Below are 22,089 nucleotides of genomic sequence, written 5' to 3' on the forward strand. Positions count from 1 at the left end.
ACTTATTATACGGGCCTTAGGTCCCCTAACTAATGTTTAGGGAAATAATCTCCGCTGAAAACTATTATTGACACAAAAAATTTGACATTTGTGCGGCCAAAACTCAAGGAGATATTCCAGTTCTAAGTTTTTCGGGACCATACAGAAGATGAGATTGGAACTTATCGCCCTTTCGGAAGAATGACAGGTCGTCAAAGTAAGTAAAACCAAGTATTTATATTTTTCACTACCATTCAAAAATGAATGCAAATGTTATCTCGTTATACGCAAAAACACACTACAAAACCTCGAACGATTTGAAAAACCACACTCTGTGCACACATATAATTTTAAACACTTTTTAACCGCTATACTTTCCCCCAAAAGGTGTTATTGACGGCGAGTGTAAAGTGGTTTAAGTCACAAAACGCTGCTTTTCATATCTCGGTCAATATTTGTCTTACCAATGTCAAACTTTCTGTGTTGGAATTATATTTCAATGGAGATTATTTCTCTAAATATAAGTAGGAGGACCTGGGGCCCATATAAAAAATTAAATTTTGCATTTTTTGATTCAATTTTATTTTCACTTCAAACTTTCAATATCTTAACTCTGCATCTGATTTAAAACATTTTTGCAATTGAAAGTATACATCTAGGACTAACGGTTGCGAAAACAAAGGTCTTGCAGGTTAAAACGGAACACCCTGTATATCATTTCTGTGGATTATTTTTCTGTCGGTATGCGAGATCTTTCTTATTTCTTCAAAAATCCCCCCCCCCCCCCCATTTTAAAACTTACCGGGCCGGCTAATGACGAAAATAGACCTATGGTCTAAAAAATCAATTTTTCGGGAACGCCCCTTGCTGTTGCAAAACCTTGATGTATCCTGTAGCTCTTGTGCATATTTTTTTAAAGCAAAATTCTAATACAAGTTTCCAATTTTTTTGTGTCGCTTTCGGCGAAAAAAAAATTCACAATTGATTTCTTTCTTTCTTTTTTTTTTTTTTAAATAAAGCTTAAAAGCACTGGACTTAGTTGTCGGTTTTTTTCGGTAGAGCGTTCGGGGCTGAACTTCGGGACCGCCAGGGCTGTCCGCCATTATAACTGATTTTGATTAATATTACGCATGACATGTACTCATTACATACAACTGATAACACACGTAAGGCAATAAAATAAATGCGACGGGAATGCTCCTTGGCATTTGGACTCCTTTATACAGGCTACAGTTATTATTCAGATAAGTTGACTATTAATCGAAGGGTGTTCCTTCTTTTTTTAAGCTTTGATTCCGTTCAGATATCTAAGCATAATGTAAGCATACAAAAAAAGCATTAGATTTAAAAATTTAGACCTCAAGGGAATCTTTTTTGTGCTGAAAAACTTTTTTATTGTATGCTGAAATATAGATTTTTCTAATAGCAGTGTTCGACCTCTCTCTCTCTCTTTTGTATAAGTATAAAAGTCCTACGCCAAATTGAAATTACGAGTTTCATCCAGTGAACCTTCAACTATTTATTCGAATACGACGTAAAACATTAAAATTACCATCAATTTCATAAGTAAGAAATAATTTTCTACTCCTCTGCTTTCGGCTGAAAAAAAATGCATTTTGTCTACGTTCGAAAAATTACGCTTAAAAAAAGGACTCTCTTCAACTGGTTTTGGTTTCGAATTTTAAGTGTTCGGTTAAAAGAAAAACATGTGTTGGCATTCAAGCCGTAACGGTTAAAACAGCCTGATATGGGAAATTGTATCAATTTTCAAAACTAAAAACACTTCTAATTTATTATTTCTTAAGGTTTTTTTTTTTTTTTTTTTTCAATTAGCTACGCGAGATCTTCCTCATTCCTTAATCAAAATCAATGTTTTACGATTAATTTTAAAGCGTATCATGCTGACTAATGACAAAACATAGACGCATGGTCTTTTTTTTTAAAGCTTTTTTTTGCTGTTTTTTATTACACATTGCTTCAATGAATAGCATTCGAAAACGAAAGCGCAATTGCTCGGTTGGTTGGAGTGTCGTGCTGATAATCAGAATGGCGCCAGTTTGAATCCGTGCCAATAAATATCTCTTTAATGTTTGTTTGTTTTTTCCCCGTCAGAGACTCACACAGGCAGAATTGTATTTGCCAAAACCAGTTTTTTCACATGCACAATTCCTGTTTTTTCACGAGTCACTCAGTCACACTTTTAATGATATTTATGTTTGCATTGAAAATACGTGTAACCAAAAAGTGAGCGATGATTACATTATCACAACATTGTATTTAACGAGGTTTTGTTGCTGATGTCTTCAAATTACATGCCTTCTTTTGTGTGCGTTTACTTTTTTCCGTTTACTTGAATCCGTTTACTTTTTTTCGATTATTTTTCATAATGTTCTTTCTTTGAAATTTATAAAGAGTGAAATGCCACATGAAACGATTCGAAGCACAGTGTGGAGTTCCGCACGGGTCGACTAGTATGAACTTGTGGTCAAAAAAGCTGAAAGTTGCATGTTTTTGAGATATTTGATTACAGTGTAATGTTTTTCTACCATTTTATTTTCACATTTTTTGCATTAAAAAATATTTATTAATAATATCATCCCAGAGTTAGGTTCATATAGAGTACAATTGAATAAAGAATATTCAAACCAATTTTCAGAACGATTGATCAATAAATCTTTGAGCTAGCATGCCCACTAGTCGAAAAAAGTTGTTTCGAGAAAAACGCGTTTGAAAAAAAATGCTGTGACCGTTTTCGAATCTCCACAGTAAGTTAAGTGCTCATAGCACCGGAACTAATCTGAATTTTTCACTGAAATTTTGGCAAAATATTCTCGAATAGTTTTACTAACATTTTATAACATTAAAAAAAAAGTAGATTTTTTAACCCGTCTAAACTGCTTTTCCCTCTTAAAACGCTATGCAGAAATTGTATTTACCTGCCTCTTGTGCCCAGCTTAAAACGGAATCAACATGGGTGGAATTGTCGAGAGAGGATGAACAATCCTGATACTTGACGCGTCCGTCAACCCCAAGGGTTCCACAGTTAGCTTTCACACCGCACAAGTAGGCTGTAGCTGTGTTAGCCGAATCAGAAGTCTGCCTGTCCAAACCGTAAGTCTGCAATAATAAATAAAATAGCACTAAAAAAACTACGCAATACAGACAAAACACACCATCATCAAAATACACATCACAAAATCACATCGACTTTTATTCATAACTTTTGGGAAACACCATAAGACCATAGGAACAGGTCACATAATATGGTCAGATTATGTAATTTCCAAACTATAATCACAATACCCACTTTTAAAATTCCCTAAAATCAGGTCCGTCATTTGTAATTATTTCCGGGGGGAGGGAGGCAATCTCAATGTAAACGTATACTCAATGAGAATTTTGCCAAAAAACAGCAAACCCCTTGCCCACTTACACGTAAATACATTAATTTCCAAAAGTTACATTGGCAGCTGCACCCCCTAGACCCCCCAAATGACGGGCCTGCCAAAAATGTCGCATTATCAGGCCTGGATTTACGTACAAGCTAAGCAAGCTATAGCTTAGGGCCCCCTCCTTGCTAGGGCCCCCCAACTCCCGGAAATTAGAATGATTCGTTCTAAAAAAAAAGTACTTGAAAAATAAATTTCACTTTCTAATGCTTGAAAACCTTGAAAATTTAAAGTGTGGCTACAAACCACAAATGGGAGGAGGTAGGGAGAAGAAATGCCAATATATATTTCAAATTCAGCTCCTTACTTTATCCTGCACCAAATATGTAAAAACCATGGTTCTTACGTTTCTGAAACATATTACAATTTTTTGTGATTCACATGCTTCATATCTTGCTTAATTCTGAAAGCAGTATATTTTGGAAATTCTTTTGGTGTTGCTTGCTTTTATCTTACTTCTTCTGCATATTGTCAATCTGCTTAGCATGGAAAAAATACACTACCTCTATTCCTTTTCGTTTTCTGTCCCACTTGCAACTGAAGAGAAGTTGTTGCCATGAGAAATCTCTAATTTTTTTTAAATTTAAAATAGCTGTATCTTACAAAGTTAGAACAGTAGTGTAAAAATTTATAATCAAGTACTAAAGTATCAGAATGGAAAGAACAAATGAAGAGCGTTAAATAATTTTAATTGTTCTAGAGTCGTTGCAAATTAGATAAGTCTTTGAAAATTCGAAATAAAGTTGGAGGCTCCAATTTTATTTCTTACCAAGTGTATAAATTAGGAATTGTTCAAATGGGCAGTATGTTTCTCTCGTTACTTATCTTCTAAATCTGTACAACGTTTCTTTTAAAGCATTTTTTACAATTGATCATTTTATGCTTAATTCATTGTTGTATTTGTCGGAGGGTTGGAGGGGTAATTAAAAACTAATTGTACAGTAACAATGCATTATTTTTTCTCTTCCCACGCTATTTCTTTCTGTAAATGATTTGTCAAATCAAAAACAATTTTTACTGTGCATCATCTTAATTTGCGAAAGGGTATATAATTTTAAAAAATGTTTTGTTTGCCTATTTCTGTCCTGATATTTTTTGTAGTTCCAAATACATCTTATATGGCTTCAAAATGCAGAATTTTCTATCTATTTTTCAAAATTTCCTCCGGGGGAGAAACCCCGGATCCCATTCTAAACTCCGCTTAAAAAGGGAGTTCTAGGTCACTCTCTTGATATTATCCAATCCAAAAACGACTTCAGGGAAATAACGATCAAAAAAGTAAAAGTATTGCTGTATGTACCAGAGGAAAGAGACAAACATAGTAAAGTAAAAGGGGAGGCATAAAAAATTGCCTCTTATACCACCGAGAGAAACGTCGTTCAAACTACAAAAGGGGGCCATACCTGAAACAGCTTAGGGCCCCGTTAAGTCTAAATCCGGCCCTGCTCATTATAAAGTATTTTTGAAACAATGAAAGCAAATTAGAATTTATTTATAGGCATTTAAAACTAACACAGCGAAAACATGTTTACTCTGCATTGACACTGTAAAGGCAGAAAAACTACTTTTACAGAAATCGTTTGCATTTTGATTCAAGTGCTCAAAATGCCGATCGCACGTTTTGCTGCACATGTGACACCGGCAATGCTGTGCCCATGCAGGCATTCTTGAAGGTATATTAAGTTTTAAAAAAGCAAAAAAAAAAAAGTTTTAGTTCTCTAAAACTATATGATCTCAAAAAAGGGTGAAAAAACCCATTTTTTAAGTGTTGGTCCAAATACGGGTTACTTGCACAAAAAATAATTTCTTTCGTAATAAATGAACAAAAACATGAAATTTCTGCTCAAAAACTTTATCAAATATTTTATCCGCCATTCATGAGCGTTGTGAAATTGTTCACATTCGAAAAAATCACATAAGGGAACATTAAAATTCCCGGAAGCACTTATGCAAGCTATAACTCTGATAGTGAGCAGATGTTAAAGCAGCCATTTTTTTTTCTCTTCCTTTCCTTGAAACTATTGAAATATATTTATTCTGGATTATTGAAAATCCTGATTCGGCAACGTTGAAACTTTTTCTAAGAAAACTATATCAAACAACATGGAAAGATTTTCTTGTCTTCAAAGCTCCCATATTACGTTCGCAAACCACCTTAAAGAATTTCTACATGTCGTCAAGGTACGATCTTAACCAATTTTTTAGTATTTGTCTTTGGTTCTGCGTATCCTAAAACTAGGTTGAAAGAAAAAGAATCAGTCGCCTCTCCATTCTTGTCCACGCCTTAAAAAAACCTATTAAAGCAATAGCATAGTAGTTCATAATTAGCAAGAATCACTAATTTCATGGTCCAAAAATGGGCTAGCATTGTTGGTCCAAAAAAAGTGGACTTATCTGTTTTTGGACCATCTATGGTAATTTGTTTTTAGCTAATTCAGTACTTCAAGTTGATGGTATCGGCAGCCATTACGAAACAAACAAGTAGTTCCAAACAATGAACTACTCTCAAGGTACTTTTGAAAACTATCCAATTAACCGAATTTTTGATTATCCGAATGGGGTTCGGTCCTAATTAGTTCGGATAATTGGACTTCTACTGCATTCAAATATAGCAATTAATTTGAGACTGAGAGAGTTAATCAAAATTATTTTTAACTAGTGGCACCCGCACGGCTTTGCCCGTAGTAGAAAATTAAAAGGTCTTTTGGTTCACCTGTATATTTACAAATAATGTATGATGAATTTCTCGCCAATTGGCTTGCCCATGTTACGGTTCCACGTTATGATAACTTTGTAATTTACTCGTCCATCTTATGATAATTTTCTCGGGAAAATGTTCTTAAAATTGGAATCGAATTACAAAATCGAATTTTCGAAAAATCGCTTAGAGGCGCACACCCCCATTCTACAAACTAATTCTTTGCCAAATTTCATGAAAAACGCTTTAGGCGCTATGCGCGTCACAGAGATCCTGACAGAAGAAAGAACCGGACAGAGAGATATTCAGACAGAGAGACTTTCAGCTTTATTATTAGTAATGAAAGATGATGCAGAGAGCTCGTAACAGCCAGGTGCAACTGAATGAAAATCGTTGAAAAGAGATGTCACACTGTTTCGCACTTCGATTTTGTAAGAAATATCAATCTACAGCTGATCAACGAATGCAGGCAGGAAGCAAATTTCTCCATTCAAAGCATTCAAAGTGGCACATTAGTATAAATCGTTGGAATTTTTTGTAAGTTCGAAAGCACGATCGCTAAGAATTTCTCAAAATGTATCTTGCTTAATGGGATACCTCAGCCTTAACAGTGGATTTGGGAGATCTTAATTCACAGGAAAGTTGAATTTTATACATTTTGTAGGGTCTGGTGGGGGAAAGTGGTCAATGGGGTAAAGTGGTTATAATTCAAATAAATGGCTATAGCTTGGAAATTAATGTTCGAATAAATGTGAAAATTTTATTTTAGTGTAGTGCATTTATAAACTATATTTTGAATACAAAATTTTACAACTGGCAAAATTTTATTTGGCAAAAAAAAATATTTTGTGTAAATATGAAAATTCTTAAAATCTAAACACCTTTTTTAACTTCCTTGGGAAATTTTGTTTGTTAGAATTATGAACAGATTGACTGCACAGGAAGCTTCCTACATGTCTCAAGAACTCTTACTCATTAGTAGTTAGCTGAATCTATTTTGAATAATTTGTTAGAACAATTTAAGTAAGATGGGGTAAAGTGGTCATAATATTAGGCTTAACGAATATTGTTCTTCTAAAGTCACTAAATCTTTAAGTTTAAGGCAGATGTAAATTAAATATTAATTTCACTTCATATGTATTGTTTTTACAATAAGCAGGGTTAAATATACGAGTATATGCGTATGTATACGCAAATACACGTGTAGGCACGTATATATACGTATTCACATAAATGCACCAATAAACACGTATTTGGGTATCTGCAAGTATTTTTTATCTATACAGATATACATTCGACTATACACATATATTCCCGCTTATATACTCGTATATATACGAACAATTATATACTCAGGGAGACACGTATATACGCGTACGTACTCGAGTAGACACTTGCATATAAGCATATGATATATATGTATACAGGGTGAGTCTAAACTCTTGGTCAAATTATTAAAAGGTGTTAGACGGGAGGATAAGAAGCAAGAATCATAAGAAACATCCAGAATCAAACTCAAGGCTGACGCGCTACATGCACGCAAAGCCAGAAACTGATGGATGCAAAACATGTCACAAATTTATTACACAGAGACAATTTTACACAACATTTTAGGTTTTAAGAAAATTTTAAAGTTATTGATGAAATTTGCGGCAGCTGTAATACATGCATCGCAATCACTCTGTTGCAATTACGAGACTTTTGAAAAACTTTCATCAGTCGCTGCACCTTCGTTGCGATGCGTGTATTCGAAGTACTACAGGCCGTAACTTTTAACAACTGCTCTAAATATGTCTTAAAAACTAAAATGTCGGGTGAAATCATCTTTGTGTAACAAATTTGTGACCTGTTTTGCTAACGTCAGTTTCTGACCTTTTGTGCATGTAGCGCGTCAGCGACTATTAGTTCCTTATGATTCTTTGCTTCTTATCCTCCCCTTTCACACCACTTAGATTTTGCAAAAAATCTTGGATTCATTCTGTAAGCATACATGTATATTAGCGGATATACTCGTGGATATACGTGGATACATGTACTGGTGTATACACGTAAATGCACGTATATACGTCTAACAGGTATAGAATCGTGTTTACACGTAAACATACGAATATACTCGTACTTTCATATATATTTACGTGAATAGACACGTACAAACACGCACTGGATATATCCACGAATTAACTCGTGTATACTCGTATAAGTATGTATGTACACTTTTATATGCGTATATGCGTCGATTGTACACGTATATACTCAGGTATGCACGCATATACTCGAGATACAAGCGCAAAACACGCATATGATGTTCTTTTCTACGCTTTACTCGCATATACACGTGATACGTATATACTCGTGTAGACACGTATACACTCCTATAGGTAATCACATATACATGCGTGAGTATATACGTGTATACACGTATATACTTGAGTAGGCATGTGCATGCATCTGATGTATACATGTATCTATTCATATATGAACATGTTTACTCATGTCTACACGACACGTATAGTAGACTCGTGTATACCCGTATATACTCGTACATATACTTGTAACTATAAAAATAACCGAAATATACAAAAATTAGGGTTATTTGTAACGGTTTTGCAGTTTTTTAAAATTATGACCACTTTCCCCCATGCCATGACCACTTTCCCCCATCCCATGGGGTAAAGTGGTCATAAATACAAAGGGAAATGTAAGTGTTATAAAACTACTTAAATTCAATATTTTTTTCCTGAAATGCAATGTACCGTGTTCTTTAATAATGCAATGTAAAATAACAACAAAAAAAGTTGAAGTGTTTAAAGAATTTATTGTTTTTATTATCCACCTAAGTTGAAAACCTACGATTTTATGACCACTTTACCCCACCAGACCCTAATGTTTACATCTATGGATTAAAAACTTGTTTTGCCTACTCCAATCATTGCAACATTTCTTTACAAAACAGTTTTCACTGAAATAAAATACTGCTTGATTCCGCTTTGAAATGTGCACAATTTTTGTATATAGCTGGTGTATGTGTTATCAGGGGCGAACCGAACTTAAAATTTTTGGGAGGGCGCAAGTTCTCAATTTTCTGAATGGAATTCAAATTTTGCCGTATGATAAAAATACTGGTATGCACACACAAGTACTTCTAATGAAAAGGACCATTCTGGCATTTAAATATTACAATTATGTCTCCTAATTTGGCGAATCATCAGACAAAATTTGCCGAGAAATTTTTTGGAAGGTCACAGTGACCTCCCGTAAACTCCCATTCGGAATCCCCTGTTTGTTATGTATGAAAAAAATTACCTTTCTAACTATTTTTGCTACGGTTTTCAAAAAGAAAAAAGCCCATTCGAAATGCTGTTTATTTTTTAATACTGTGCAGTGTTTAACTATAGTGAAATATTTTAGTTATTGTTGGTTAACTTTTATTTGTCAAAGTAAAAACAAAATTTGGAATCTTCAAACTCGAATCATACTTAGAACTTTTGAAGAGCAAAACCCGTTCACATGTGCGCGAGAGGAAACACGTGGCAGACGCATTTACTTGCTAACCAATCAAAAGTCCCAAAACCATTACCTGATCTCTAGCAATGTAAAAATTGCAAATATGCCTCCCGCACTTACTTTTGAAAGAGAGACATAGGGGAACTTGTCGAAAGCCAGTTGTTCGTCCTCTCCCTGCCCGCCTTTCTTCTGTCCCTTGTAAATGCGGGTTGCTGTGACCGTTGAGATGCCCATTCCATCCCCGAGGAAGAGGATGACGTTCTTGGCCCTCCCTTCAATACTGCGGAGAAACAAGGACGACTGGATGCTTTTGTACCCTGTCTGACGCCAGTGCGATCCCAGTGCTGGTGGGAGGTAAACGAAAACGGAATCAAGATAAAATCATTTTGTTCTAAAAAAAAACATGAATGAGGAGCATATTCATCTCTAGCTAGTGTTGTAAAGGAAGAAAAAACCGGATTTATTCCCGGGAATAAACCGGGTTTTTTTGGGATGGAAATTTTGAAACTTTCCGGGAATCTTCAAGTAATTGAAAGGAAAATTTTATTTCAATTTTAACCTTTTTCCTTCCGATTTTAAAATTTTAAAGCTTTTCACTGTTACGAAACTTTTTTTCCCCCTGAAAAAATAATTCGAAATTGACTGTTACGAGCATTAAAACTAGCCTTTACCGACAAACTTTTCATTAGTTTGCAATTCAATATTTAACTGATTGAATTGGATGTTTAATATTCTTATGAACACTACTGTAATTAAACATTAAAATGATTTATTTGTATACTAGCGAAAATACCCGGCGTAGCCTGGGTTAGTAATTAATTGCGAGAAACAATCGCTACTTTCATTTGTTTTCTGTTTTAACTGAAAGAACTCAAAACAAACCGATTTGACGTATTTAAAAATCGAGCTTCTTCCTTACCCATAAAAGTAAAATAGCAATAAGTATAAAGGCAATAAGTATAAAGAGCGAAATAGTATTCATTTAAAAACAAAAGCACGGCATTTAAGCATATAAAAATTTGAAGAATTTCCAAACTGTGAACTAACAAAAACAAAGGTCAAGAAAAAAACCGTGCACTTTATTTATTCAATTAAATAGTACACACACACACACACACACACACACACACAAAAACTCTCTACTATGTTTCCCTAAGTTTGAAAAAGTAGAGTTTTCAAATATTTAAATGACTTGAAATTCAGGTTTGCTCCGGAGAAGCCTTGATTCAAAATTTTCATTATGATTACTATTAATATTGCTGCTGTAAGGCAACGAATTTTTGTAACAATGGGATTTATCACTAATCATTTAATGGGGGAAATTACATGAAATTTACTGTTTTCCATCGTAACTTTTTTTTAAACTAAGTTTTTTAGAAATAAATTATAGCCTATGTTGCTTCCTGATAATGTAGCTATCTGTGGTGAAAAAATAATTAAAACCGGTCCAGTAGTTTTGAAGTTTACCCCGGACATACTTACATACAGAAGTAGTCATTTATGTATATAGATTTAGCTCTCTTTAACAATACCATTGAGATAAATCATTATCATACATAATACTTAATACGGCAGCAAGAGTTGCTTACGTAATTATTTTTGGACACCAACCAACAATTTGAATTTCTTTCAAAAAAAATAATAAATAAATAAACAAGCAACTGTAAAATTAAAAATTAAAAAAAAAAAAAAGAACCCGACTGAATCGCAACTGTAGAATCAAGAGGGAAAATTGAAAATCCTTTTAAAAGCCTTATATTATTAAAAATCAATGTCAAGTATTTTATTTGCTATTAAATAGAAACTGGAAACAGATAAAACTTTTAAAATCATTTGTGTTTTATTTACCTACTCGGCCAACAATGAATCCGTTTATCAATCGCGTGAATAAAGTCTTAGCCGTTATTAAAATCTGCTTTAAAAACGTTATAACTCAAATTCTATGAAACATGGAAGTTTCAAACACATTCTGTCAGACGCAGAAAAAAATGCTCTTTATTTTGGTACTAAATTTTTAAAATTTTAACTATGTTTTCATTGCAAAAATTGCGAAAAACCTTTTAGAGGTTTTTAATTAATATCTTCGCTAATTAATGTCATCCAAAGATGCAACCTAGCTAAGAACACTCTCGAACACTCCTTTCGAACATTTTTTTTTTTTTTTTCGAAATCGGTCCATCCGTTTAGGCGCTGGAGTGCCACAAACAGATACACAGATACGTCAAACTTACAATAACCCACTTAATTTGTATGTCGGGGGTTAATAAATAAAAACTGTTCAACAAGCATATTTTTAGTTTTTATTCGATTTCAAATGAAAAAAAACTTGTTCTACACTGAGAACATACAAAAGTTTTTAGCAAATGATATCATCTGAAAATATTTTACATAATCACGTTTTAAGCCTAGAATCAGCGCAGAAAAACATGGAGTTAGTTGGACATGGAGTCACAAGATTCCCAATGTACCGAGTTTATTCCCCAAAATTCTCAGGTTTTTTTCCCGTAGCTCAAAAACTGGGGTTTTTGGAATCTCCATTTCTAACACCATCGATAGTATAATTATTCTATTTCATTATTCATATACGTTGCTTCAAAATTTTTAAAAAATCGAAAGAAAATCAAGAAAAATTATGATGATTTCGAAGAAATCGTAAGGTTTGAAATCAAAAGTATCTGGAGGCAAAGATTCATTTTCTAAATCAATCGTCGATCGGTGATAAAACCGATTTAAATTACAACTGAGGCAGTGAGAAGCAAAGGGATGTAAGTAGCAAAATTAAAAACTTGTAGATAACCAGTACACATAGTAGGTGAAGGTTTTGGTGCAACATATGGGTATTAGTAGCCCTAATAAGTGTTGCTATACAGCATGATTTAGAAAACGAGCTGATGTGCGCATCACATGACTTTCTTTTACTCCAATTTTAATGTCATTTTCCCATTATTGGCAATTTTAATGTGATTCAATAGCTTACTCTCTAAATATCACCACCAGTGGCCAAATCGAAATCAGATTTTTAAAAAAATCCTCCAAATTTGTCGTCAAGTTGGCGACAAAACTTAGCGACCATACAACTTGCGATAGATCGCCAAGTGTCCGCCAAATTATAACACCACTTGAGTATACATCGAAATTAACAATGATTTCCCCCCAAAAAGGGGCAAAAGACCTATTTAGAAGCACCCGAATCAGGGTTGGCCAAACTGGACCCAATTGGGTTGGACCCAATGGGTTTTTTTTTTTTGAAAAAACCCATTTAAAAAAAACCCATTATTTAGCCCACTTTTGGGTTTTTTTTAATTTTGTGAGAAGTTTTTAAAAAAATTAATTTAAATACTTTTACAATTTAAACTTCTTTTTTATTTGTTCTTCACCACAGACAATGAACATAAAAAATGAATTTTGAACTTTAATAGTATTTCTTAATTCGTAACGGCATCAAAAATTTTAAATAAATGTATTTAACTTTTTCTTCTGGTCAATAAATAACTCAAATTATCTTGACCAAGTCCTGTCACGTCTGATTTTCTCAATATTTGTAGATTGTACAGAGGAAACTAATCTAGTTAAAAGGCTTTCATGTAAATTATTTTCTGCTAACCAACACGTCACAAATCTTGAATAAACACAAGGGAAATTTTTTAGAAATAAACAGATTTTTCAAACGGTCGACAGAAAACAGAACAGGTACAGTATTTTCATTATTTTACAAAAAAGTTTAATATTTCTTACCCTGTACACAGAAATAGAAAAACAGGGAACATAAAATTCAAAGAAATGTCTTGATTAAGCTGGAATTCAGTAAAAAGGGATTTAAACTAATTGAGGTTCTACAGTAGTTTTGCATAAAAAAATGAAATACTATAAAGTAAAATGCAAAAAAAAAAAAAAAAAAAAAATTAGTAATTAAAAACGAACAATAGATTTTATCACCCGAGAAGTAACTTTGCCTTAACTGTTGGTAATAATGAAAATTAAAAAATCTGAAACTTAAACATTCTTGGGTTTTTTCGTCTTTTATACTTTTCTTCATAAAACGCTGAATTTTAACTAGTTTTCGAGCTTTTTACCCGAAGATAATTTTTGCGCTTTGTCCATATACTTACGCTACAATATGCTACAAGTACCCCACATTTTCCCTAAAGAAAGACAAAAAAAAAAAACACATTTCTTTTTAAAAAACCCAACTTTATTTGGGTTTTTTTGGGTTTTATTTTAAAAAACCCAAAAAACCCTGGGTCCATGGGCTTTTTTAAAAAAAACCCGGGTTTTTGCCAACCCTGATCCGAATGCAACGAAAAAGGGAGGTGCACAACTAGACTCCACTAGGAGTCTACGTACCAAATTTCAACTTTCTAGGACTTACCGTTCTTGAGTTATGCGACATACATACGCACATCCGCACATACATACGTACATACGGACGTCACGAGAAAATTCGTTGTAATTAACTCGGGAATCGTGTCATTATGGATATTTCGCGTGTCTATACGTTCTTAGGCACTTATCCACGTGTGGTCGAGTCGAAAAAAAAAACTCAACATTCATTCGGGGGAGAGCAAAATGGAAATTAAGGCCGAATTTCGAGTGAAAATTTTTTCGCGAATACAATACTTCCTTTCTTTGTAAAAGGAAGTAAAACGAGCTGATGTGTGCATCACATGACTTCCTTTTACTCCAATTTAATGTCATTTTCTCATTATTGGCAGTTTTAATATGATTCAATAGTTTACTCTCTAAATATCACCAACAGTGGCCAAATTGAAACCAGATTAAAATAAAAAAAAAATCGTCGCCAAGTTGGCGAAAAAACTTGGCGACCAAAAGCTTGGCGATACGTCACCAAGTGTTTACCAAATTATAACACCACTTAAGTTTGCATTGATATTAACAATGATTTCCCCCCAAAAAGGTGCAAAAGACCCCCTTAGGAACATCCGAAAGCAACCAAAAGGGGAGGTGCACAACTAGACCCCACTACGAGTCTATGTACCAAATTTCAACTTTCTAGGACATACCATTTTTGAGTTATGCGAGATACATACGCACATACGCACATACGCACATACACACATACGCACATACATACAGACGTCACGAGTAAAGTCGTTGTAATTACCTCGGTGATGGTCAAAATGGATATTTCGCGTGTCTATACATTCTTAGGCACTTTTCCGCATGTGGTCGAATCGAAAAAAAAACTCAACATTCATTTGGGGGTGAGCAAAATGGAAATTAAGGGCGATTTTTGAGTGAAAATTTTTTCGCGAATACAATACTTCCTTTTTTGTAAAAGGAAGTAAAAAATCAATGAAAACCTAGATAAGTTCTGAACTTCAAACGCGTTTTACTCGAAACTTTATAAAGTCAACTTACATCCCTTTGCTTCTCACTGACTCAACTAATATTTGAGTATACAAGAATAATCGTGCCATCCAACAAAAAGAATAGCAATTAGTTTTTGCAGTGCAGTAATAATTCTAAGGAGCAGCCAAAACACATTTAAACAAGAGTTGTAACAAATCTATGCAGAAACTTCATTAATCTGAACAAAATCCGCCAGTAAGTCTACAGATCCCTTAATAGAGCTACACAAACCAACTTAATTGAGAAGCTTGAAAGAAAGCAGTTGCAAAATTAAAATGTCTTCCGTGAACAGGACAGCATAAAGATATTTTTTAACTGACGTGATAATGAGTTTTAATTTTAAACCATGCATATTTAAAGGTTTAAAGTTTATGTTTTGTGGTCTGCAATTAAAAAGAAAAAATAATCAATTTGAATTTTGACATCTTGAATTTAAATTACGTTTTTCGCAATTACGAGTGTGTTTTTGGAGGCACCAGTGTGTGTATGTATAGGCGTGTGTATTTGCGTCTGTGTGTAGACGTGTGTGTTTGTGCCTGTGTGTAGGCGTTGTCTGTGTATATGTAGGTGTATGGTGTACGTGTGTGTGTCTGCAGTCATTATGTATTTCAAGAATATTTGACGCTAAGCTTAACTCAATGAAAGATAAGGGATGATGAATTTCTCGCCAATAGGGTATAGTAGTTTGCTAGTCCATGTTATGGCAATTTGCTAGTCCATGTTATGGCAATTTGCTAGTCCATGTTATGGCAATTTGCTCGTCCATGTAATGGTAATTTGCTCGGTATTGCTGCAGAGGAAAGCGGTACAAAAATAAAATCAAAGGACATCAAAACAGTCAAATGAGAACAATAAGCAATTCGTGATTGCTTAAAAAGTAAAATAGAAGCGTGATGTATGTTTTATGTGATCGCGTTTTATTCCCATTGGTACGTTCTGGACAAATGTAATTGAACTTGATGTCCAGACAAAACATGCCATTTGTGAATCGAAATTCCTTTGTGTCGTTTGTAATGGAATATTTGAGGCTTCCACGTTTTAAGGTGAGTAAATTTTAATTTTGAACCAAGCTTTCATGCTCAGTTCTGCCAAAATGCTCGTCAGTTTGACGAAATTTCTAGAATTTCTAGTTGGAGCTTTTTTCAAGAATTAATTTCGCTAAATACGACGGAAATTTCGTAAGATTTGAACATTTGTTAAAGAACGCAAAACAAAGTTGATTCAATAAATATACATGTATGTGCGCGTGTGTTTTATTTCGTTTTGTTGAGAAACGGCGTCTGCTTGTGAGTGTGACTAGGGAAAAATTCAAGAAATTCTTAAAAGAAATCAAATATTCCGCCAGTAAAGAACTCTTAGATACATTTCGCTTTATAAAGGAACTACTATGTAAAAGGAAATATTGGCGCCCCAAAACTAAATTTTCGGGTGGACGCAAATCCTCAATTTGCCGTATGGAACTCTAAATTTTTCCTCATAATGATAATTTTGCTGTATGGAACTCCAAATTTCATCGAATGATTATTGTTTTGCCGAATCGTCAGACAAAATTTGCCAAACAAGCAAATCTTTGGGAGGTCACCGTGACCTCCTTTGGGAGTGCCCTTTACTGTATAGTTAAAATGCTTTGGTTTCAACGACATCAAATACCTTTAGCAGTTGCGCAAGCAGCATGAATTTCAGCATTGCACTTATCTAAAGTGTGTTTTGAGGAGGTTTATTGTAAATCATAGCAACTAAACAAAAGATTATAAATTGCTCCGCTTGTTCCATTTCTAAAAACAGCTGCTTGTACGGCAGAAATATGAAAAACATTGAAAAAAATAATTCCAAAGATAACCTTATAAAATAACAAAAAAAAATTTCACCTCAAAATAAGCATCGCACCAAATTTTGTTAATTTATGGCACATCAGAAATTAAAGCTTTGTCCTCATTTCATTTTAGTGCTAACTAGCTGCGTTGCCCGGCTTTGTCCGGTCTATCTTGAAAATAAAACTGTGTCGAGTGACGTATATTCAACAATCAGGCTTAAATAAAAGAAAAAAAAATCATAATGCGAAATTTCACTCCTAAACAAAAACGGATAATAAAATACTTTTAAGAAATGAAAAGGAGAAAGATGGGTTTAAAAAGTGTAACCATGGAAACATAAAATAAAAAGTGAAAATGAGAAAGATGGAAATAAACAATGGATTCAAAAAACGTAACCGGAGATGAGACTTTTAGAAATTGGTTTAAAAAGTCTTATAACTTTTTTCCTTCGGAAATAAAAGCTTATTTTTTCGACCATAAGTCGAGATAGATCTGGAGGAGATAGATCTAGAGTAAAAAATGTCGCTTTTTCCAATGGTGTCAAAAAGAAAACTGTAGGACGGTTCCTTCATTTTTTATTGATATATTTAATAAAGTAAGTAGTGCCTAAATTTCAGCTAAGTCTTAAAAAATTCAAGCAAAAAACACAAATAACTCCCGCCGGAAATTGAGTTAGAGCATTGAAACAAATTGCGTAGAACGCGGAAAAGTCGACCCTTTCCAACGATATGTAATATTGATATATGCAAGTAATTTTTCACCCTGATATTCGGGAATTTATGTGAAAATTAGGCCTAAATTGGAATAAAAAAAGAACTACTCGTCGAATTTTTTTTCGAACCGGTTGCAAACCTTTCTGTGGCCATAATTATGATACTACTGTGAAAATGTCAGAGAAATTGGTCGAATAGTTCTCGAGCTTTGCGCGTTTACACAAACAGACGCTTTTTGGAGACTACATTTTATACTATGTAGAGAGTAGAGATGCTTGCTTCTAGAGCCTGCTGCTTTAAATCTGAGATTTTGTATTTAAAATAGAACATTCTTATATAAAATGTAACTGAAAATGAATGATACAATAGGCTAACATATGTGGCATTTCAAGAATTTTTAAGATACATTGCTTGCAAAGTTTTTTTTTCCCTCAAAGTTTTGAAATGCTTGAAAACAAATTTGAAGACATTTTGCACTTGAATGTGAAAACGTTATTGAACTTCTGTGACATTTCTTGACTTACATGTGAGATTAGTCGTGATTTACATCGTGACATGTCTTGCACAACTTATTCAAAATTAATTTAAAATTCATCCTTTAAAAATCATCAGACATTCTAAAGGTCTCCTACAATTTTAATCTCCTACAATATCACCAGATTTCTGCATCATTTTGTTCAACAATGCATTTTTTTACAAAAATCTTAAAAATATTTTTTAGCGGGGAAGCTTAATTTAAATATTTTGAATATTATTATGTCTAGTTATATGCCTCAATGGGGTTGTTTCCAATATTTTAAAAGTATTTTTTTCTGAAAGAATATGCTTAAAAACATAGGATCTAACCATTTTTTAAATAATTTGTTTAAGTTTAATATTTTTAAAAAATTACTTAAATCAGTGATATTTCATTGTTTACATTTCTTGCCGATGACATCACAAATAATGAAATGCCATTCACAGAACAAAATATTTAATTCGTATCTTTACTCACATGTATTAGCAACGATATGGTTGATAGCAAGCGTAGAGCGCAATTTTAATTCGCTGCTTGATTATCATAACGTGGAAACGCGGTACAAAGATGCGCCAAAGAGCATCATTTGCGACGTCATCTAGACGACGCCTTGTTTGAAAAATCTAACATTTTAAAAAATCAATTAAAAAATAACTTTTGGGAAAATGAAATAATTTTCTGGGTCCACGTTATTGAGCAATCACGATTGCTTATTGTTCCATTTGACTGTTTTTGGAGTTCCTATCATTTTATTTTCCCACCGCCACCCTCCGCACCATCACCGTCGACGGGCTCCTCACGATGCAGCACCTATAGCGAAAGCCGTCTCCAGGTTGCATCCATGTCCTACACACACGCGCATACATACACAACTACACACACACGCTTACACACACGCACACATACACACACAAACACATACACACACACGCATACAAACAGACACCCACACATACACACACAAAAACATACACACAACTACCCACACATTCATGCCTGCACACAGACACAAACACATATGCCTACACACACACACACACACACATACCCCCCCACACACACATTCATACACACAACTACCCACACACTTATGCCAGCACACAGACACAAACACACATGCCTACACACACATACACATAACCCGTACACACAAACACACATGCCTACATACACACATTCGTGATTGCGAAAAACATAATTTGAATTCAAGATGTCAAAATTCAAATTAATTTTTTTTTTTTTTTTTTGCTTATTCTATCAATTTCAGTGACTAAAAGTACTACTTTTGACTGAAGGAAACAACCCCATTATTTCTCACTGTCAACCTGTAAAATATTTTCCTTTAACTCTGTATGTTAATCTGAGATTTTTAAAAGCTTTACAAGTATTATCACGCATTAAAAAAATACGCCTCAAAAACTTAGCCAATCGTATTTCTAAGCTTTATTTTGAATAAAAAATTAGCATCGCAGAAAATGGGAGAAGGGAGCAATTGGAATGTTAGATTACATTTAAACGTAATCATTGTTTTTTTTTAAATTCAAAGTGTCAAAAGTTATAAACATTAAAAAATAAAAATATAATACACATCTTTTTTCCCCTCTTATGTCAATTTTTTTATGGAATTGATCACTTTTATGGTCTTAACTGTTTTCGTGCATTTTACTCCTTTAAAATGAATTTCAGTGCATGAAAAACGCCAAATACTATTAACACACCTTGAAAAACACTCTAGCAATATTTGATGCTAATAACGCTTAATAATATAAAGAAATCTTTATCTTTACTAATAATAAAGCTGGAAGTCTCTCTGTCCGGAAGCCAATTGGCGAGAAATTTCACCACACATTATTTGTAAATATACAGGCGAACCAAAACACCATTTAATTTTTCTATTACGGGCAAAGCCGTGTGGGTACCACTGGTGTAATCATAAAAATTTGATAATAAAGGTGTCCTATGCTCCATTTCTGAAAGTCTACTTCAGATTACTGGTCTAGATATGCTATCCCCATAACGAAAAAAATTAGGTTATCTTGTGTGACGCAAGGTATATAATTAAACTTAAAAAAGAAAACTTGGCTATCAACATTATCTACATGCATATTATGCATGATAAATGAAATAATGTGACACAGATAAGGAGCAGAACTGAAAACATTAAAAGAAGTGAAATCTTTTATTATCCTTTTACAACGATAAGAAAGTGCCGGAAACCACTTCGATTAAAAAAAAGAATGATTCTATTCTTTACATTATCTTCGTCAGATCGGTTAGATTACTAACGGTTGTCTAAATAAGGTTTGTATATGTTTGACAGTCGTTTAACTTCTCTAAGTGATAAAATTTCAAGGATAAGAATATTTATTTTGTAGTAACCCATGTTATGATTAGAAGATAATACCCGATTTGAAGAACAGCAAAGAAAAGAACAAGTTCTGATCTGAAATGTTTTTTTTTTTTTTTTTTGAAAGGATAGAATGAGTTTTGGAATGTAGAATATTTCCTATCTTGTTTCTAAGTAAACGTTTGCTTCAAAAAGCCAAACTTTCTTCTCGTAAACAGAGACGCAACGAACTTAAATTTTTTAAGCAGGAATTTTTTTAATTTTCCGAGTAGGCACACATGCGTACACCGAATGAAAAAGAGGCATTCTAGGGTGGTTCAAAAATAAATGTAAAAAAAAGTTTCTCCTAGATAACAGGACACCACTCAATATTTTTAGACCTTTAGATAGTAATATAGTGGAAGAATTTTAGCTTCCTATTTCAACTGAAAGAGGGTGCTCAACCCCCTCCCCCAAACTTCATCAGAATGGGAAGGGGGATTAAAAAAATACACTGAACTGATAAAACAATGCTGCATATTATAATATACACGAGTAATGTGCATATGGGTCATTCTTCAAAAAGTAACTTTTCTGTCACACGCCTTTTACAGTAAAAACTTTAAGGAACAATTCATTTGACAATATAATTTTTAATTTCATCAAAAGTACATCTATTGAAACCTGCCAACATTTTTTAAATAATAATTTTTATTTTAGTATATTTTTGGTTCACAACATGTGAATTCTCACCTCCGTGGCATGTCACACACCTTGTGTGACTGTTAATGTTGCTTAATAACTTGTTTAATTAAAAGAATATACTTATTTATTTATTATTCCTTTCACATACACACCAAATACATCAATAATAGGCATTCCAACAAATTATAAATTGCCAATACATCCTCAAATTTACTAAATAGTATTTTTTAACATACATTTGAAACTACTAATTAAGCCGTACTTGAATTAAGAGAGCTTAATATTATATTCCCACTAATCATTAAAATAGCTGATTGTTTGCACAATGAACAAAATTACTACTTCAATATTAAATTGGCCACGATTTTTGAATATTAATAGTTTCTTCTATTTTTTTTTTTTTTTTTTTTTTTTTCATTTCCGTGAACAAGGCATTTTTTTTTTATTTTTTGTATTTATGAGTAAAATAATTGGGACTTAGCTGGGCCATTGTTTATGGTTTCTACTAGTAGGTAACACTTTCATGTAAGAATGAAAAAAAAAGAAAACAAAAGGTTTCGAAATTAAAAAGTATTTGCGTTCAAAAGTTACGTTTTTGGAGAACGCCCCATATACATTGCAAAAAAAATATTATTTACAAAAAAAAAAACAGCTCGGGAAAGGAAATGTTTCTAAATTTGGCATTTTCTATGCTACGGCTAATGTTAAATTAAGGGGTCATAGAGCACCCTCTTAAAACTGAGTATGAAGCTAAAACTTTTACAGCATAATACTATTAGTAAGTCTAAAAAAATAGAGGGTATCCTGGACTCTAGCTGAAAAAAAGATTTTTTTTTTTTTGAACCACCCTAGGGCATTCGAGCATTTCAAAATTGCAATTGTGTCTCCAAATTTGCCGAATAGTCTGAAAAAATTGCCGAAATTTTTAGGGAGGTCACAGTGACCTCCCGTGATCTCCCATTGAGGCGCCCCTGCTCACAAAATGTGCACATTATTTAAAAGCACTTTTGACAG

At 33.5% G+C, this 22,089-nt stretch overlaps 1 protein-coding gene across 1 annotated transcript in view; it reads right to left on the minus strand.

Moving 5' to 3' along the window:
* Window positions 1–22,089, minus strand: part of LOC129230616 (alkaline phosphatase-like) — a 74,405-nt gene that overhangs the window by 12,529 nt on the left and 39,787 nt on the right. The window contains exons 2-3 of the mRNA XM_054865031.1: window positions 9,751–9,974; window positions 2,916–3,096 (exon numbers count right to left, since the gene is read on the minus strand). Coding sequence (XP_054721006.1) covers window positions 2,916–3,096; window positions 9,751–9,974 — 405 coding nt within the window. The remainder of the gene's footprint in view (window positions 1–2,915; window positions 3,097–9,750; window positions 9,975–22,089) is intronic.

Source organism: Uloborus diversus, chromosome 9, assembly GCF_026930045.1.
Source record: "Uloborus diversus isolate 005 chromosome 9, Udiv.v.3.1, whole genome shotgun sequence".
Lineage (NCBI taxonomy): Eukaryota > Metazoa > Arthropoda > Arachnida > Araneae > Uloboridae > Uloborus > Uloborus diversus.